The sequence below is a fragment of the Procambarus clarkii genome, chromosome 16, assembly GCF_040958095.1.
Source record: "Procambarus clarkii isolate CNS0578487 chromosome 16, FALCON_Pclarkii_2.0, whole genome shotgun sequence".
NCBI lineage: Eukaryota > Metazoa > Arthropoda > Malacostraca > Decapoda > Cambaridae > Procambarus > Procambarus clarkii.
This window is the reverse complement of record NC_091165.1, coordinates 32,855,875-32,876,626: the sequence shown is the minus strand read 5'-3', so window position 1 is coordinate 32,876,626 and position 20,752 is coordinate 32,855,875. Positions and strand designations below refer to the sequence as shown.

The 20,752-nt window shown below is 44.7% G+C and overlaps 1 protein-coding gene across 1 annotated transcript in view; it reads left to right on the top strand.

Annotated features, from left to right (window-relative positions):
• LOC123760111 (protein argonaute-2) overlaps positions 1 to 20,752 on the top strand; it is a 211,380-nt gene that overhangs the window by 188,108 nt on the left and 2,520 nt on the right. The window contains exon 14 of the mRNA XM_045745594.2: positions 14,759 to 14,931. Within this exon, the coding sequence (XP_045601550.2) occupies positions 14,759 to 14,931 (173 nt within the window). The remainder of the gene's footprint in view (positions 1 to 14,758; positions 14,932 to 20,752) is intronic.

Sequence of the window (20,752 nt, the reverse complement as noted above, 5' to 3'; positions counted from 1 at the left end):
ATGCATTTATCACTAGCCATGTGAGATTCTCATAACTGACATTGCTGCATGCACACATAGGCTATATCTGTACATTGTAATTTCCCATTTCCCACTCATCAAATGGGGAGGCAACAGCACAAGATTAGAGAAATTGAATAACAGAACATTCAAAATAGTACTCGCCCATTTATTACATCATTCACAATAGAGTATATAGCATCAGGAACAAGCACCACCACACTCTAACCAGGGGCATCAGCCCACCACTTCACAAGACCTCGTGAGTACAGTGCTCCTCATCAATTATATATTTATTAACAAATGCATTTACTCGTTTCTTGCAAACAGCTTCCATTCAGCCTTGTCCCTCGCCATACTCCATGTATTCTCCACACTCATGGTTGGTTTGTTTCCTCATACATACACTCAGTTTGTCTGGCCATCATCCAGTCATTCAAGGATTCCAAACCACCTCAGAGTGCTCTCCTCAATATTCCTGTTTATTGACTTTTTCACTCAAAATACAAATACAAATATTTATTCAGGTAAAGTACGTTTCTGGTGTGGTGCTCATGGAATCTGTTACAACCTTCTAGGAAGCTTTTTAGGTCAAGATTGACATTACAGTTCAGCATTTTATATATACTGTATAAAATACACATGAGAGAATGTGCAGTGACTTAATATCTAACATATTCAGAGATTTGAGTAAGGGTACCGAGTGATGTCTGGGGCCAGAGTTAGATATTGTCCTAATAGCAGCTTTGTGTTGAGTAATTAGAGGTCGTAAATGATTTTGGGTAGTAGAACCCCAAGCACAAATGCCATAGTTGAGATAAGGATAGATGAGAGAGTAGTAGGCATCCGTCAATCCCATGGGGTTATGGAGTTGTGCCCTGGGTGTCTAGTTGTTGAAGTCTAGTTGGATGCAGCGCCTGCTGTGGCTGTGAAGGCCAACTCGAGAATGACAGTCTCGACTGCAGCGAGCGCAGATAAACGCCGAAGCGGGTGCGTCTGACAGTGGTCAAGACCTCCTCTGAAATCTATTATCCTCCGCCTGCCTCTTCAGTTCATCCTCAAATTGCTGGAGTCCCTTCTGCACTTTACATCTCCAGGCAGATCTGTCCACAGCTGCTGCCTCCCAAGTGTTGATGTCGATGTTCATCTGCTTGAGGTTGCGTTTGCAGGCATCTTTGAAACGCAGCTGAGGTCTTCTCTCCTTCCTGATGCCAGTTCTCCATACAATAGATCCTTTGGTATGCGGCCAGCGACCATGCGTGTGACATGTCCCAGCCATCGCATGCATCTCTGTTTCAGGAGAGTAAACATTGAAGGGACTCCTGTTCTCTCGAGTACAGTGTTGTTGGTGACAGGGTCTTTCCACGTGATGTCAAGGATGCGTCTCAGGTTCCGCATGTGAAAGGTATTAAGCCGTCTCTCCTGGCGAGAGCGCAGGGTCCAGGATTCCGAGCCATAGAGAAGTGTACTCACCACACATGCCGTGTAGACTTGTGCCTTGGTGTGTACTGTCAGTTTGGCATTTTCCCAAACGCGCTTTGTGAGCCTGGCCAGTGTTGTTGCGGCCTTCCCAATACACCTGTTGAGCTCAGTGTCCAGGGAAAGGGTGTCTGAGATTGTGAAACCCAGGTACACCAACTCGTGAACTGCCTCCAGCACATAGTCTGCTATATTTATACAGGGTAGCTCATTGACATCTTGTACCATCACCTGTGTCTTCTTCAGGCTGATTGTCAAGCCGAATGCGGAACAGGCTGCGGCAAAGCGGTTGAGTAGCTGCTGCAGGCCTTCTGCTGTGTGTGTGGTGATCGCTGCGTCGTCGGCGAAGAGGAACTCCCTGAAGATTCGCATCTGTACTTTTGTCTTTGCTCGGAGTCTGGATAGATTATAGAGGTTTCCATCAGATCTTGTACTGAGATAGATGCCTTCTGTGATTGTTCCAAAGGCATGCTTGACGAGGATAGCGAAGAAGATGCCGAACAGGGTTGAAGCAAGAACACACCCCTGTTTAACACCACTGTTAATGTTGAATGGTTCAGAAGTTGAGCCGTCGTACACGACTGTCCCCTTCATGTCCTTGTGGAATGATTGTATCATGCTGAGTAGGATGGGTGGACAGCCAATTTTGGCCAAGATCTTGAAGAGTCCGTCCCTACTCACGAGGTCGAAGGCCTTTGTAAGGTCAATGAAGGCAATGTACAAGGCTTTTCTCTGCTCCCTGCACTTTTCTTGAAGCTGTCTCAGGGAGAACACCATGCCAGTGGTCGACCTCTCTGCTCGGAAATCACACTGTGACTCGGGGTACACTCTTTCGGCAAGAATCTGAAGCCTGACCAAAACGACCCTAGCAAAGAGTTTGCCAACGACGCTGAGGAGGGATATGCAATGATAGTTGTTTACATCGCTTCTGTCACCTTTATTTTTGTAGAGAGTGATGATGTTTGCATCTCTCATGTCTTGTGGCACCGAGCCCTCCCTCCAGCACTGGCACAGAAGTTCATGAAGCTCAGATTTAAGTGTTCCACAAGCGCACTTGAGAACTTCAGGCGGAATCCCGTCGTCTCCTGGGGCCTTCCCTGAGGAAAGTGAATCCACTGCTTTCTCAACTTCTTCCACAGTTGGTTCAAGATCAAGTTCTTCCATGAGGGGCAGGCATTCAATTGCATCCAAAGCCTCTACACTGACCAAGTTCTCTCTGGAGTAGAGTTCGGAGTAATGTTCCACCCAGCGATTCATCTGTTGATCACGGTCTTTAATGATCTCTCCAGTGGCTGACTTTAGAGGAGCCATCCGGTTTTGTGTAGGGCCTGTTACCTGTTTGATCCCTTCATACATGCCTCTTATGTTGCCGACAGTGGCCGCAGTCTGGATGCAGGAACAAAGTCGAAGCCAGTAATCGTTAGCACAACGCCTCGCAGTTTGTTGAACTCTACTGCGGGCAGTATGGAGGGCCTGTAGGTTCCTTTCTGAGGGCAGGTTCTTGTAGGATGAGAGAGCTCGTCTCTTTTCCTCTACGAGGGGTAACAGTTCCTCTGCACTGGCCTTGAACCAATCTGCTGACTTGTTCTGCCTCTTACCGAAGGTGGACATGGCAGTGTTGAAAATAGTGCCCCTGAGATGTAACCACCTCTCACTTGCGCTATCGCAGGGTGGTACAGGAAGGGCATTTACCAGCACCGCAGTGAATTCCTCCACCTTGTGAAGGTCATGGGTCTTGTTTACGTTAATGCATGGTCTTCCCTCCTTCTTTGCTCTGTGGATTTTCCGGGGCTGGAACTTTACTCTGCAAACGACGAGAGAGTGGTCGGTGTCGCAATCTGCGCTCTGGAAGCTGCGGGTCAGTTTGACATTTCCCAGATTGTTACGCCCCGTAAGCACCAGGTCGAGTTGGTGCCAATGCTTAGACCTGGGATGTCTCCAGGAAACCTTATGCTGGGGCCTGGTGTCGAAGAAGGAATTGGTGATGCAGAGATCATGACGGCAGCAGAACTCCAGGAGGCGCTGCCCACTCTCATTCATCTTCCCAAATCTTCTCTACCAAATCCAAACTGGCCCAGGCAGGAAGGCCAAGAGCTGTGATCAGAACCAACTCTTGCATTAAAATCTCCCAGGAGGAAGACTGGCTATTGTTGAGGTATGTCTCTGAGAGCTACGCCGAGGTCATCATAGAACTTGTCCTTCGCTTCGGTAGAGGAGGTCAGTGTTGGTGCATAGGCATTGATGAGGCTGACCATTCCTACTGCTGTATGAAGCTGAAGTTTGATGATCCTTGCAGACCCCTCCATACGCGGTACTATGGACCCTAACAACCTGTTCCTGATGGCAAAGCCAACACCATGCTCCCTTACCTCTTCTGGTAGTTTGCCCTGCCAGAAGAAGGTAAAGTCCTTCTCCTGTATGCTGCCGGTTGCGGGCAGACGTGTCTCCTGCAGGGCGACTATGGCCATCTGGAGCCTGTGCAGTTCATTGTTGATCACAGCTGTTTTGCGGACGTCGTTTACTTCCAGTAGATCTTCCGAGAGACCCAGTTTCATGGTCTTTACATTCCATGTGCCCAGTTTGAGAGCTGGGTGGCTCTGTGTTTGTTTTCTTTTGCCTGGCGCATGGGTTGACGATCCGCTTATTGGATTGTGGCCTAAGCCCCACGCACCCAGTGGAGCAGGCGGACCGTGGCAGGACAGCACCTTATTGGCTGGGGGCTGCCCAGCTTGAGGCGGGCGGTAGCTGTCCTATGAAATCGGATGATTTCTCCCACCGACGGAAGCAACTCCTGGCGCCTTACTCTACGCCAATTGAGTGGTAGGCTTATCACCGGTAACTGTCACTTTCCGTGTTGAGCCATCGCCAAGGCGATGCTGGAGTGTCTTCTCCAGGGCACAGGCCTGGGCAGTAATTATAGAAGATCAGCTGTTGCCCATGCAGCAGATCCACCCTCTCCACGCCACCGATGTGATCTAAGGGAAGGGCAGGCGCCGATACGCTTGGCACCAGTGTCGTCGCAGGAGTTGCCAGATTGTAGCTGTAAACAGCTGCAAACTGCCTTAGGGACTCCGACTCCGGATTTTTCCTCAGGGTTGACTCCCGAAGTCTTTCTCATGAGTGGGTTAAGCCACAAGACAGCAGGGGTTTGAATTCGGGGTTTTCCTTCCCCCTAGATAAGCTGCCTTTCCAGGCTAACGAGTCCCATCTGCCCAAAGCAACTGGTTTTAAGGCGCCAGAGACCCGCCTTCGCCCCTTCTCCTGTTGGTAGAAGCAGTTCCGCCAGGCCTAGAGGCTAAGCCACACGTGCAGGCCAGGAGCTGGACTTGGTTGTCAGAGGCTATTTGAGACGCACGTCAACAGGGCAGGGCAAGGTACATAATATTTGATCTTAGAAAGAATGCCAACAGTTTTAGAAACTTTTTCTGGGGGGAGTCTCTACTGCTCCCTGGAGCTCATCGGGCTAATGTATGTTATATTAGACTGGGACATTAGCTAAGGAGTTCAGACTTACCAGGGACCAGTGCCAGAACCTGGCCCCTTCAGAGAGGTTTCAGGGAGCAATGGCCCTGGAAAACCCCCTTGTGGTTGGGGTTTTCCTTATCTGCCATCAACCGGGGTCAGGCACCCAGAAAGGTAGGCATAACAAAACAAACCCCACATGGTAAAAACTAAAACAAAAAACCGAACAGAGAGGTAGAAACTCCCTACAATCCCAAGGAAACAAGCAAACAAGCAAACATCACGCTTTACTGCCGCGCCGATCGTTCGCGCAGCCCTCCAAGCTCCGAGAGGGGGAGGGGGAGCCCCGGACCTACTGCGCCGGCTGCCTAGCACCAGTTCGTAAGCTAATGTCAACCGGGATAGACGCTTCTCTGGCCTCAGTTTCCTAAGCCGTGTGTTATGTTGTGCGGTGGCCAGGAGTACCTCATCAGTGTCGGGGCTGCATGCGCTTAGGGGCTTCCTTCCCTAAGCACCCTGTGAGTACTGCCTCTGCGTGACAGGGTTATCTTCCCTGGGGCGTTCGGGAACCATTCCCGTAGAGGTTCTTGCTGCTCGGCATTTGCCTCGCCCTTAGGGCCAGCTGGGGCTTGGGGCCCTTGTTTGGCCCTGGGTAGTGACTGGTATTGTGCTGGTTAGGGCATCAAGGTGTTGCGCGACCTGCCACCTAAGCTACGGCCGGGTCCTGTTGCCTCTGGAGACGGTGTTCTTTTGCAGGGGTTTTCTTTTGTTTTTATTTTCATTTGCCATGGTGGGGGTCTGCCCAGTGTGGCTATAGTTCCACTGGTAGTGTTTGGCGGTCCTCTGCTAGGCCCCCGTGATTGTACACGTCGCAGGGGTTTTCAGTGTTGTCTCTACCTCCCTTGTTTTTTTTGGGTGTTTAACCGGTTAGCAACACCTTGCCCGGGCTTCCCGTAGTTGTTATCCCTACGGGCCCTAGAAACCCCTGTCGGGGCTTGGTGAATCATTGACTGTGTCTTCCGGGTTCCAACCCGTCTTGTACGGGATCGTTGGTTGCTGTGCCCTTGTCTCTGGGTGACAGTCGCCATTTTTACCTCCGTCATGTTGCCTGTTAGGTCACTGACACCTTGACCCGGAATCTTGCGAGATAGATTCCCTGCTTGTTCTCCAGTACTCTCCTGATGTTATTACTGTTCAGAGTACAGGCGGCATCCGTGTTGCAAGCTATGTTAGGTTGCTGCAACACGCAAGGTTGGTTTCCCACTCGGATGCCCCGTGGCCGTCCCGTTTGGTTAGGTGCTGTTCACCCCTTTCCCTCCCTGTTTCCGGCTCTGGACCGTTTGCGGGTTTCGGGATCGGGGCGGGGTTTAGTTGAGGCCGAGACTCGGGCAGTTTCAGGGGCTGCCCTGTTCGGATTGGGGATGAAGATTTTCAAGCCTGTTCCTCCTGACAAGGTTTCTGGGTCTTACCAGCGGCCCTTTCTTGCTGCCTTTCCCATGGACTCTTCCTTTTCTTTAAGGGTGGAGGGCTTGGAGGAAGCTCTGCCCCGGGGCCTCTATTGCTGGTTCCCGGGGCTGTGGGGGATGCCTGCTAGCAGTTCTGGGGCTGTTTGCCCCTGCCTGGGTTTTCTGCTTCTGGGCAGAGTTTTTCACCCATCCAGTCTGCTTGCTTCCCACTTTTGCTGGCGTGTTTTCGTATCTATTGCGTCGGTCACAGCCCTCTGTTCTGGCGGCCATTTTCTTCTGCCGGTTTCCCGGCGGGGCCACCAGGGCAGCTTTGCGGTTTGTTTACATGCGCCTGGGTGTGCGAGCGAGCTTCTTGGGTGAGTTTTTTCACCATTTTCAGAGGGTTTTATTCTCTTCTTGTCGTTTCTTTGCTTTTCTGGTGTTTTCTGCCTGTTTTCTGTTCCTCTGGGAACGTTTGAATGTTGATTTTACACCGGGTTTTCCATTTTTGTCTGGGCCCTAAGGTTTGGGCTCAGTGTCCCTGTCTGTTATGCTTGCTCCCACACCTTGTCCCTCGGTTTTCGGTCTATTTTGACTGTTCCCCTGGGGGTTGTGCTTTGCCTTTCTGTGATGTATCTCCGCCAGGAAATGTGGTGGTTTTGGCTCCCCCTGGTTCCATTCCAGGTTCCTTTGGGTTCTTTGGTTTCGTTCTGGAGGTTTCTTCCTCTTGGGCCCCCTTTGTGGGTTCAGGGGGCTTTGTTTCCTCGTGTGTGACCCGGTTCTGCCTTCTGGAGTTCCGGGGTCTTCCTGGCTTGCAGACTGATCTTTTTGGGTCTTGGCACATGTTGTGGTCGTGCTGGGACTTTGAGGTTTTGTTGTCGAGGTGGGCCTTTTGATGCAGTTTTGTGTCTTCATTGCCTGGCCGGCGTGGTGCTCTCTGCCCACTGGTCAACGACTTGTACTTCTCTTTTCAAGTGTATGTGTGTGTGTACGCATGTACATGTGTACGCTGTGTGTGTGTGTGTGCACATGTGTATACACACGTGTGTAATTACCTAAGTAATTACCTAAGTGTAGTTACAGGATGAGAGCTACGCTCGTGGTGTCCCGTCTCCCCAGCACTCTTTGTCGTATAATGCTTTGAAATTACTGACGGTTTTGGCCTCCACCACCTTCTCACTTAACTTGTTCCAACCGTCTACCACTCTGTTTACAAAAGTGAATTTTCTTATATTTCTCCGGCAGCTTTGTTTCGTTAGTTTAAATCTATGACCTCTTGTTCTTGAAGTTCCGAGTCTCAGGAATTCTTCCCTATCAATTTTATCTATTCCTGTTACTATTTTGAACGTCGTGATCATATCGCCTCTTTTTCTTCTATCTTCTAGTTTTTGCATATTTAATGCCTCTAATCTCTCCTCGTAGCTCTTGTCCTGCAGTTCTGGGAGCCACTTAGTGGCATGTTGTTGAACCTTTTCCAGTTTGTTGATGTGCTTCTTAAGATATGGGCACCATACACCTGCTGCATATTCCAGCTTTGGTCTAATAAAAGTCGTGAACAATTTCTTTAGTATTTCCCCATCCATGTATATAAAAGCAATTCTAAGGTTAGAAAGTGTAGCATAGGCTCCTCGCACAATGTTCTTAATGTGGTCTTCAGGTGACATTTTTCTATCTAAAACCACCCCTAGATCCTTTTCTTTATCAGAATTCTTTAAAGATTTCTCACATAATTTATAGGTTGTGTGGGGTCTATGTTCTCCAATTCCACATTCCATAACATGGCATTTATTCACATTAAATTCCATTTGCCAAGTGTTGCTCCATATACTTATTTTGTCCAGGTCTTCTTGAAAGGCATGACAATCATCTAAGTTTCTTATCTTCCCTATTATCTTAGCATCATCAGCAAACATGTTCATGTAATTGTGTATTCCCACTGGTAGATCGTTTATGTAGACAATGAACATTACCGGTGCAAGAACTGAACCCTGAGGTACTCCACTCGTGACATTCCTCCAATCCGATACCATGCCTCTGATTATGACCCTCATTTTTCTGTCAGTTAGGAAATTTTTCATCCATGTTAGTAGCTTACCTGTCACTCCTCCAATATGTTCCAGTTTCCAGAACAACCTCTTATGGGGAACTCTGTCGAAAGCCTTTTTTAGGTCCAGATAGATGCATTCAACCCAACCATTTCTTTCCTGTAAAATCTCTGTGGCTCGATCATAAAAACTGAGCAAGTTCGTTACACAGGATCTTCCAGATCGAAAACCATACTGTCTGTCTGATATTATAGCGTTTTCCTCCAAGTGTTCTACCCATTTAGTTTTAATTTTTTTTTCCAATATTTTGACTATTACACTTGTCAATGATACAGGTCTATAATTAAGGGGGTCTTCCCTGTTTCCACTTTTGTAGATTGGAACTATGTTAGCCTTTTTCCACACATCAGCTACAGCTCCTGTACACAGGGATGCCTGAAAAATCAGTTGAAGTGGAATGCTGAGCTTGGGTGCACATTCTCTCAGAACCCATGGTGAAACTCCATCTGGACCAACTGCTTTGTTCTTACTTAGTTCCTTGAGCATTTTTTTCCACTTCGTCTCTAGACACCTCTATGTGCTCTATGTTGTTCTCTGGAATTCTTATTGTATCTGGTTCCCTAAAGATTTAATTTTGTACAAACACACTTTGGAACTTTTCGTTTAGTGTTTCACACATTTCCTTTTCATTTTCCGTGAATCTATTTCCCATTTTCAACCTCTGAATATTATCCTTTACCTGCAATTTGTTGTTTATGAATTTATAGAATAGACCTGGTTCTGTTTTACATTTGTCTGCAATCCCTTTTTCAAAATTTCTTTCTGCCTCTCTCCTCACTGCCGTGTAGTTGTTTCTCGCATCTTTGTATCGCTGGTATGTTTGGGGGTTCGGCCTCTTCCTGTATTGATTCCATTTTTGTGTCTTTTGGTCTCTAGCCCTCTCGCAATTTCTATTGAACCAATCCTGTTTCCTAGTTCTGCATCTCTGTTTTGGTATAAATTTTTTTGTGCCTTTATCATATATTTCACAAAACTTGACATACATCTCATTCACTTCCTTGCCTAGCATCAAGTCTGTCCAATTATACTCACTAAAAAAATTTCTAAGGTCACCATAATGTCCTCTCCTGAAGTCAAGGTGTGTGTGTGTGTATGTGTGTAGAAAGATGTAACATACTTTGTGTGTATGTGTATATGTATGTGTATGTGTACTTTTTCTTTCGGAAGGGGCTCTGTTCCCTTCTCTGTTGACGGGGCGCTGAGGGAGCAGCTTGCTCTGTTGACTCTCGCATGGTCCCGCTGTTGGTGGGCGCTTTTGGTTGTCTTCTGGCATCTGGTGGTGGCGGTGGACGGCTTCTCCCCCTTTGGGGGGGTTCAGAGCTGGCGGGGTGGGCTTCTTCCCCTGCGCTTCGTCATGTCATCTTAGTGGGTGCGTTGGACGTGGTCGATCCGCCCCATCCTTCTGGGGTTCCTGTCTGCTGTTTGCAGACATGGGCTTTTCGCATCTGCGTTTCTTCTGGACTTCCTCAGTCTGCGCCGTGGATTGTATGCCCTCCTCGGAAGACTGTTGTCTCCTGTCTGACTTCTGTTGGGGCTGGGTACCTGGATGGTGGCCCTGGACCTCCGAGTCAATTCCTGGCACGTTCCTCTCCAGTTTTCCGGGACTGGCACAGTTGGTGGTGGGGCTTCAGGCTTGCCGCTTTTGTTGCATTCCCTATTTTGTAATTGGCACTTGGTGTGTTTTTTGCATCTTTACCGGATCTTGGTGCCGTCTGAGTCTGCTTGAGATTCGGTGTTTGGCCTACCTCGACGACTGGCTGGTGTGGGCTCCCAGTCGGTCCGCTTGTCTGCTCACCAGGGGTGTGGTTCTTTCCAGATCGCCCGGTTTGGTTTCCTGGTGATCTGGAGGTTATTCCGTCTGTTTCCGTCCCGGATTCTGACCTGGGCCTTGTTTAGGGCTATTGGGCCACTCTTTGTCTTTCCCTCCAGAAGTGTTACTGCGGCTGTGGTCCCGCCTTCGGCTGTTCATGAGGGGTTCCCGGGTTGCTCAGCGGTTGCTTGAGCAGTTGTGCGGGAATCTGAACTTCGATGTGCTGGTCTGCCCGCCAGGGTCGGGTTTGACTTCGGCGTCTGTTTGGTTCCTTCGGAGATTCCCTTTCCGCCTCTTGCAATCGTTGGGTTCGTTCCTCCGGGATCTTGTGTTGGTGCTGCATCACAAACTTCCCCTTTGGGATTTTCGGGGTTCAGTGCCTTGGCACCTCCCCGAGCCTTCGCTCGATGTGTTCATAGACGGGTCACGTCTCGGCTGGGGCTTTGTGACCAGTGCTCACCAGGTCGGCCGGGGATGGTGGAGTCTGTCCGTCCGACGGGCTCGCAGCACGGTTCGGGAGTTCGTGGCTGGCTGGTTTGCGCTTCGGAGGGTTTGGGTCACTCAGTGCTCTACCATTCAGCTCCGTTCAGACTGTTCTCTGGCAGTTCTTGCTGGAACCACAAGGTTTCTCTTAGGTGTTGACCTTTGGGGTTGGTTCTTTAGAGTGGCTCATTTGCTGGATTCTCGGGGTTTGGCTAATCGTGAGGTTCATGTCCGGGGTGTGTCCTGCGTCCTGGCGGACAGCTGTCTCGGTTCATTCCTCTGGTTAGCGGATTGGCCAGTCATCGCCGACTCGTTTTGTTGGCTCTGCCGGACGTATGGACTCCTGGCCATGGACGTCTTCGAGTCGGCGTGGTCTAGGTGTCGGCCATTTTATGTGGCGCCCTTACCCACCTGTGAGGCGTTCACGGTGGATACTTTTCGGCAGGACTGGTCGAGGTGGGGGTACCTGTTCCTCTTCTCCCAGTCCAGCTGTTGCTTTGGGTTCTGGCTCGGTTGCAGCCCATTCCCACGAGAGCAGTCCTTATGGTTTCTTGGTGGCCGGCCCAGATTTATTTTCAGACGCTGCTTGATAGGTGTCTGAACCCGGGGCGTTTTCCCGCGGCTCCGCTTCTTTCGGCAAGTCGGATCGGTCCTGTACGTGACTGTTTCAGCCATCTACTCGGCTCTTCGCGTCTGGTATTTTGATGCGGGTATCACCATCTCTGTGGTGTTCAGGTGGCTTTGTTGATGGTGTCCCACCTGCGAGCTTCGTCTCGGCGACAGTATGAAGTTCCTGGTGTTTTTATTCACTTTTTCTTGCTCTTCGTAGGTTGTCTTCTCTTTCACATCGGGTTGTCTTGGCCTTTCTTGGGTTTTCAGGACTACTGTTATTTGATGTTTTTACTGTCACCTCATTTTGTGCGGCGCTGGTGGAGCCGCTCTGGCTTGCGTTCAGGGTGGACGTCACATCTGCCCCGTTTCGTACGCTTACTCGTGTTTTGTTTCACCTCCGGCCTGCTTGTGTGTCTTTGAGCCGTCCTGATCCTTCAACCTGTCCTATTAAAAAGAATGTCGCTTTTGGCCGTTTGCCCGTATGGCCGAATCTGGATGTAATATGAAAATGAAAAAAAAAATGAAAATAAATTTGGGATTTATTTTTTCAAGGTAAGTTAACGGTCCTCTAATAGGTTAGGTGGGCAGGAAATTCTCATAAAAGTTTCAAAATGATATGAAAACGTTAATGGAAAGTTTCCTCTTCTTTGCTTGCCGAGTAAGCCGAACAGCTCAAACAGAAAATGGAACAGTACGTCACTTTTGTGAGTCGATTTCATTTCAAATTATGTCCAAATTTGGCCATAGATCGCATACGAGAGAAAAGTGACTTTTATTTTTAAGGTTGGGTCCTTGATCAGGGTGCCTTCTTATCTTCTCCTCAGTTTGTGGTAGCCCCTTCGGTTCAGGTTTCTGCTCTTTGGTACTGGTGGTAGATTTGTACGTGTGCAGCCTTTCTCCGTCCTGGCGACAGTCGAGACGGCTGCTTTCCGGAGGGGTTCTTGGGTTATTGATGCTTGATTGGTTTGGCCGGGGGTGCGTCCTGTGTTGTCCGGTTGCCCTTTTTGCCGTTACCTGCCTACCGTGTCTGGGGATGTGCTTTGGTTTGATCCGGTTCCCCTTGTTCCTTGTTTTCAGGGTTCGTGTCTCCCAGGTCATCCGCAGAGTTTTTCAGTCTTCCAGCCTGCGGTCTGTCTTTGCGCCCGTGCTGTTCAGACATTTGCAGCTTTTGCTGCTGTATTGGTGACGTCTAGGGCTCATTTTGGGCGCAGGGATTTGAGGGTCGCACAGGTTCTTGGCCGCCCATTCTTTATGCGTGTCTGCTCCTGTGCGTTCTTGTTGCCTTGGGGCACAGGTTGCGACCTGTTGCAACCTACGGAGTTGCAACAATGGCTTCGCATTGCAGAGTTTGTGGCGGCCGCCTCCCGGGTTTGCCCTTTCTTTTCCTTCTATTTGGGTATGAAGCTCCAGGGAGCCGTAGGGGCTCCCCACAGAAAACCAGCGTTGAATGTAATGAAATGCCATTTTCTTGGTGAGCCCCGGAGGCTCCCTGGCAACCCTCCCTCTCACCGGTCGGCAGTTTTTTCGCGTTGGTTGAAGCTTATCTTCTGAACTGAAGCTTGGCAGCCGGCGCGATAGGTCCAGCCCTCCCCCTCCCCCTCTCGGGGCGGGGAGGGCTGCGCGGATGATCGGCGCGGCAGTAAAGTGTGATGTTTGCTTGTTTGCTTGTTTCCTTGGGATTGTAGGGAGTTTCTACCTCTCTGTTTGATTTTTTGTTTTAGTTTCTTACCATGTGGGGTTTGTTTTGTTACGCCTACCTTTCTGGGTGCCTAACCCCGGTCGATGACAGATAAGGAAAATCCCCAACCGCGGGGGTTTTCCAGGGCCATTGCTCCCTGAAACCTCTCTGAAGGAGCCAGGTTCTGGTGCTGGTCCCTGGTAGGTCTGAACTTCATAACTAATGTCCCGGTCTAATATAAAGTACATTAGCCCAATAAGCTCAAGGCAGTCTTCGGGGCTCACCCAGAAATTGCATTTCATAACATTCAACTTTGAGTTTTTCTCCTTTGTTTATCATCTGATTTTGTTGTAACCTTTACAACCTGGAGAGTGCATACCCTTCCTTAACTAAGTGAAGATAGAATGAAATTGGTCAATAAATAAATCAGTCACAACTCGCAGAACTTGGGACTTTTAATTTTTTGGCTGATTTTTTCTCAGATTTCAAACTCTATTTTCTTTGACTCTTTAGTTTGTTTTGATGATTAGGGAACCAGATTAGGGCTTTTTCATTTCTAAAGTATACCCTAAATATATCCCCTAAATCATTATAATTATTATAATTATCCCTATATTTTGTTTATTTTGGGGGGTTATTTTTTCTTGACTTCATTTCAACACATATTGACCTACAACTTTCACATATTCAAGTACGAATACCAAACAATGTTTATTAAAACTTACAATTAAGTTAACAAATTAGACCTACCTTTATTCATTGTCGATAACTTCAACTTCAATTATCTCTGAAACTAGAATTTCAAGTTTGAGTGGCTTCAAAAATAACAGTTTTTGACCGATTCTCACCATTTTGACATATTGTGTGCTCAGCTGTCTGTTCTAAAATCCCTTCAGAATCGATTAACCCTATACATTTGGAGTTATAATTTTGTTGGTCTAAATTTGCTGCATATTTCAAATGCCATATTGATAATTTTTTTACAGTAAACTATACTAAAAACCTATTTTCTAATATGATGAAAATGAAGATCATATGCTATTCTGAGAGAATAATAACACCAAATGAACAATTGATGATATTTTATATATTTATTCTGATTTTAAAATCTGAGTTTTCAATATTTCCATCTTACAATTTTATATACACTAACGTATATAAGAAATAGGAGAGGTGCTAAGATACTGACATGTGGCACCCCTACTGTTAATGGTAGAGTGGGAGGATGTTATTGATGGCTACATACTGGTGTCTGTCACTGAGATAGGAACAAATATAGTTCAGAGCAAGGCTTTGGATACCATATTGGTGGAGTTTAAGTAAGAGGTAGCTATGGTTTACAGTGTCAAAGGCCTTTCTCAGGTCAATGAAGAGACCAGCTGGGTACTCATTTTTGTCAAGGGTTGTATAGATAATATCATGCAGACCGATAATGGCATCATTGGTACTCTTTTTGGGAATGCAAGTTAAACTGGCAAGACTTAATATGTTGAGTTTACAAGGTAGGAGTAAAGCTGTTTATAAATAAATTTTTCAAATATTTTTGATAATTTTAGTTTTGATAGATAGTTTACATCCATCTGATTCTTAACATGGAACAGGTACTGGCTTCTTGTTTCCTTTTAAATTATATCAAACCTGTTAATATGAAAAGAGAATATTGGTAACCAATTTGTATTTGCAGGGTATCCAGGGCACCAGCAAGCCTACCCACTACCACATCCTCTGGGATGACAATAACATGAGCATGGACGAGTTACAGTCGCTGACATACAGTATGTGTCACTTGTACTCTCGCTGCACCAGAGCTGTATCTCTTCCAAGTCCGGCATACTACGCCCATTTAGCAGCTTTCAGGTACAGTAAGGTTTCAGCCTGTAATGTCATAGTGCCACCTATTCTGTAACCCTTGGCCTTATATGTATATTCATATCAACTAATGCTTTTTGTTTTAATATCAAGACTACACAAAATTCTAAATTAGCTTTTGTAATTTTATAATTGTACTGAGGTAATAAGTATAATTTTCTGTGATTTATGATCTTTCTAAAAATTAACACACGTCTAAGTATTTACATAAAACGTAAGAACACCTAACTTTAACCTAGGTACCGATCTACATAACATTTTTCTAACTATTCAAAATATTTTTCAATTTCTGTACAATAATAGGCCAATATTTTGTGTACCATATTAAACAAAGAATGTGTGGCTATTTAAGCTAATGAGAGTTTGGAGGAGTTATATTCATTGGGAGGAATCTCCCAATGTGGTTTGTCCCACCTTTAAGGCCTGGTCGACGACCGGGCCGCGGGGACGCTAAGCCCCGGAAGCACCTCAAGGTAACCTCAAGGTAAGGTAACCTTAGTGTCCCTCTCAATGAGTCAACATAATTAACCCCCCTTGTCACCTAGTGCGGGCTAGGTATCCAAAGTCTCTTTGTTACACCTTTTTTAAAGTAAATTTTAATTTAATTTATATTAGTCAATTATTGGACTTAATTAATTGAGTGCATTAATATTTTCTCTAGTTCTTATTAATTATGGGATCATAACTAAACTATTTATGGTTAATAATCATTAGATTAAACTTGCCTATGTTTATTATTCAACTTTTCTTTGCTTTCATTTATTACCTAGGTTGCCTAGCCTCGCCATACTCCCTTACTCCATTGTACCCCTGGCTTTGCCTGTGTCTCAAAATGCAAATTATTACTTACAGTGTACCTGAGAGTACTTGTAAGCAGTCTACCTCATTTTTTTTTTTTCTGTTCATTTGTATTTGTCTTGTATAGTCTTGTTTATATTTTTATTTTTCCCCCCTTTTATATCAAAATTTTATTTTGTAATTGCCATTCTTGCCTTGTTTCCTACAACCAGCCTTCTTATGCAAACAAGTATAGACCCAGAACTAAACCTCTTACCCACTATCTATGACAATCATCACTTTAATGATCAAAATTGCAGATATTTTACAGCTCATGATGTAAACAATGTATTAACACATAATCACAATATCTCTGTAATTAACTTGAATGTAAGATCACTAAGCAAACACTTCGATGATGTTAGTGCCTTGATTGAAACTATTGACAACAAATTCTCTTTTATTATACTTACTGAGACGTGGTTAAAAGAGGATATTACTCAACTCTTTAACATGCCAAACTACTCAGCAATTCACAACTGTCGACCAATTCAGAGAGGTGGTGGTACTGCTCTTTACTACCACCAAGAACTAACATGCTTAAAAGTAATTAGAACTAGAGACTACTGTGGGGAGTATATCTTCGCCAATTTCAGAGTCAAGGGTGCTGAGTCTGTCCTGACTGTGGGAGCAGTCTATAGAATTCCTAACACTGATGTGTCCGAATTCAACTCTAATCTTAGAAATCTTATACTAGATAACAGACTGAACAAAAACCATCTAATTATCGCAGGGGACTTTAATATTGACCTCTGCGAGCCTGAAAACCCTACTGCTGCCAGCTTCCTCAACTGTATGAATTCTTGCTTCCTCATACCCTTAATCACTAGACCTACTAGAATCACTGACAGTTCTGCCTCAGCTCTTGATCACATCTGGACCAACATAACCTCTCCGCTTACTTCAGGGATAATCATCGATAGCACTACAGACCATTACCCCCACATTTCTCCTAACATTAACAATCCACCTCTAGAGACATGGGAGATAAGCTTTAGACTGCACAATGAAACTGCCATAGGCAATTTTATAGCTGCTGCTGCTAATGTCAACTGGGAGTCCAAATTAGGTAACATAGGGGACATCAACCTAGCAGTGCAATCTTTCTACAAAAAACTCTCAGCCTTTATAACACCCACTGTCCTATGCTAACGAAACAAGTCACAACTAAAAGGCTGAACAATCCTTGGCTTACAAAGGGGATACTTAAATCCATTAATAAAAAACATGACCTTGAGAAGAAGTATAGGTTAGGAATTGTCTCCAAAGAATTTTCAAAGAATTACTCATCATTGCTATCTAAAATAATTAGGAAAGCCAAAATTAAATACTACGAAGATAAATTTACCCACACAAAGGGCAACATTAAGAAAAACATGGAGCACAATTTCACAAATATTGGGATCAAAGAAGATTTTAAATAACAAACCAATACTCCTGTCAAATAATGATGGTCTGCTTTCAGCCTCTGACACTGCTTTTGAATTCAATAGGTTCTTCTCTTCCCTTGCAAATGATATTCCATCTTCCAGTACTAATATTCAGGACTATTTTACAGGAAACTATCCACAGTCTCTGTACCTAAAGCCTACTAATGCCACCGATGTTACTGACATAATCCTTTCCCTTAAAACCAAGTCTAGTGCCCTTGAGGAGATACCAACTCTTATTTACAAAAAAAGCCTCTTATTTACAAAAAAGATTTTTTAGGCATGTTAACAACTTCAGACCTATATCAATTCTGCCAAACTTGTCTAAAATATTTGAAAAACTTATCTACAAGCAGCTTTACTCTTATCTAGCCAAACACAATATACTTAGCTCTTGTCAATATGGCTTCAGACCCCAAAAAAGCACTAACGATGCACTTATTTGTATGATTAACTTGCTACATGCAGCTCTTGATAAAAATGAGTTAATGAAATACTGCAAAGTGAACAAGGAAATAACACCAGTCTAGTTTTTATAATTACTTTAAAATGACACATATGCTTAATGGCTAGTAAATTACAAGAATAAAGGGAAAATAATGGTAGCTAATGGCACGAGCAGGTAAGACTTGTTTGGGTTTACTGGGAACTAAAGTTTACGGCATCCCCAAGCAGTCATTACAACTGTTCTGGTAATCAGAACATATACATGTCTGATATAAATTTGCTTTACTTTTAGTGCACAAACCTTATAGGAACCTATAAAGTATTGTACAGTAACTGAGCTGATTGGATGTTGTTTGTGGTCCTTAAATAGTCTTGCTACTGCTGTTGTAGATACAGTGGTACCTCATATAACGATCGCCCCCAAAAGGCGAACATTTTGGGTAACGACCGACCCGATCGGCGACAAATAGTCCCGTATGGTGAACGCTGTTTGAGTAACGTCAACACCACATGGTGGGGTCGCACTGCTTCTTGCACGTTCTTCGACGCTTCCGACGATGCACATAAATTATGTTGTTCTTATTTAAAGATACTAATGATGCCGGGATATAAAGGAGTGACTGCTGAGATGTTGCAAAGCATTGATGTTTTTGTAGAAAAAAGAAATGAAATTTCTGAAGTACGACAAATGTCAAAAAGGTTCATTCGGTGTTCGGCAGGTAGGCTGCTCCATTATAACAATCTTTCTTTGTTTCAAATGTGTTCCATTTGTTTTGTATTTGTCATTTACGTCTCAATAATGGAGCAGCCTACCTTACATACACTGCACAAACCTTTATGACTTTTTCCTTTCTTTCAAATTTGTTCAATATTTATTTTTCATTTGTCTTATAGCAAAAGATTCGTTTGGTGGTCGGCAGGTAGGCTGCCTCCATGTTTCTTACATAAAAAAAGCGAAAATAATAAAAAAGGAAGAATTTTGAAAACCAGAACAAATGTCAAAAAAGTTCACTCGGTTGTCTACAGATAGACTGCTCCATGTTTCTTAACCCTTAAATAGCGCTTGGCTATTTAGTATGCACCACAGGCACATACCAAAAAAAAAAAAAAAAAAAAAAAAAAAATCTTCTAAACCTGTTAATTTGTGTTCACTGATCATGGGAAAAATAATACAAAATCGTAAGTGGCATATATTGCCCGCTATAGGGCGGGGAAGTCTGGCAAAAAACAGGCGCTGACTCAGCGTGCGTCCCAGGCGGTCTGTTGAGCGCCAGCTGTCAGGCCGGAGTTGCCACAGAGATAATTACCTAATTATTTCAATGTCTCTGATTGATTTTTCGTAGTTTTTTGGCTGTAATATTATTCAATAGTGTGTAGTTTGATATATTTATATAATAAAATAAGTGAATCATCATTGTACTCAAAAATATGGTGTGCATATTGTTGATTCAATTATCTTCATCAAACAGTGAACAAATACTTTGTTGGTTATAACACTATATACACAGGTTATATATAAGTATCTGCATGTTTTGTTCACCATAATGAACCACTAAGTTGCTATTATGAGTCAAAATGTAACAAGGAGTGACTGCCCCACACCAGCCAGCCACTCACTCACTCCCTCCCTCAACACTTCACTCGCCCACATTCTCCTCCCAACATACTGTTTTTGCTTTTATTCACTATATACAGACGTTATATATATGTATCTATATTCGTGTTAACCATAACGAACCACTAAGTTGGCATGCTGAGTGGCAGTGGCAGCTCGCCATTGGCTGCTACTTCCTCCCTCCCTCAAGTCACCTGACTCACCCACATTCTCCTGCCACAATACTGTTTTTGCTTTTATTCACTATATACAGACGCTATATATAAGTATCTACATTGGTGTTCACCATAACGAACCACTAAGTTGATATGCTGAGTGGCAGTGGCAGCCACTGGCTGCCACTCCCTCCCTCCCTCACCTCACCCTCACGTTATATATAAGTATTTACATGTTTTGTTCACCATAACTCTACATCTAAGCTTGTATGGTGAGAAAGGCACAAAGACGTAGATACATTCAAGATGGCCACTGGCAAGGGGAAAAACAAAACAGAGCTTGATTTTGAGGGATTCAATGAAGAAAGCATTGATATTAGTAGTCTACATAACAAGTTGGTAAATTTAGATACTATAGTGAACTCTCATGTAGAAATAATTAGTAAATTGAAAGAAAGTAATGACCATTTGAATAGCAAAGTTTTATGTCTTGAGGGTTTAGTGAAAGACTTGCGCAAGGATAAGAATCAATTGGAAACAAATTGCAAAGCCATGGAAGAAGAAAATAAACTCTTAAAAATAGCTTTGGAAGAAGTTAAAGTAAATTTAAACATAAATGACTACAATAGGTTAGGCAAGGAAATTCAACAGGAGAAACAGCTTTTGTCAGCACAGATGGAGGAAGTTACACAGGGAATAGAACAGTGCAAGAAAGATATGCAACTCACTTATGCACAAGTGGCCAAGGAGAAGGAAAAAATAGAAGAAGCAGTAAAGGAAGTCAAAACTGCAGCAACCAAGATAAAACAAACATTAGGTTAGAAGTGAGGAAAGAATTGGCATCTAACCCGAAGTTGGTGCAAAACACAGTTGATCGGAGTAAGTCCCTGATCATTTTTGGCTGCAAAGAAAAGGCGATAACATCTAGGTCAGAAAGAGCTGTAGAAGAAGCTAAAGTAGTAGATAAAATTGTTGGCCTCGTGGAAGGTCTTACAAACAGAGAGAATGTGTGCGACTACAGGAGAATAGGCAGGTACGTAAAAGGGAAAGATCGACCTTTGAGGATCACCCTAAACGGTGCCAAACAGATGGAAGAAGTACTAAGGAATGCTAGAAAATTGCAAAGGGATGAGGATGGGAAAGGGTGGTCGTTAAGACGAGATCTTTCAAAAGAAGATAGAGAGAAGCTGAAACTGAACCTCGCCGAGGCAAAACATTTAAATGAGAGCAGGAATGAAGAAGAAATAAATTTTTTTCTACAAAGTGATAGGGGTAGGCAAACCAGTAAAGTGGTACATAAAGGCAAACCAACAAAATCAATAGAG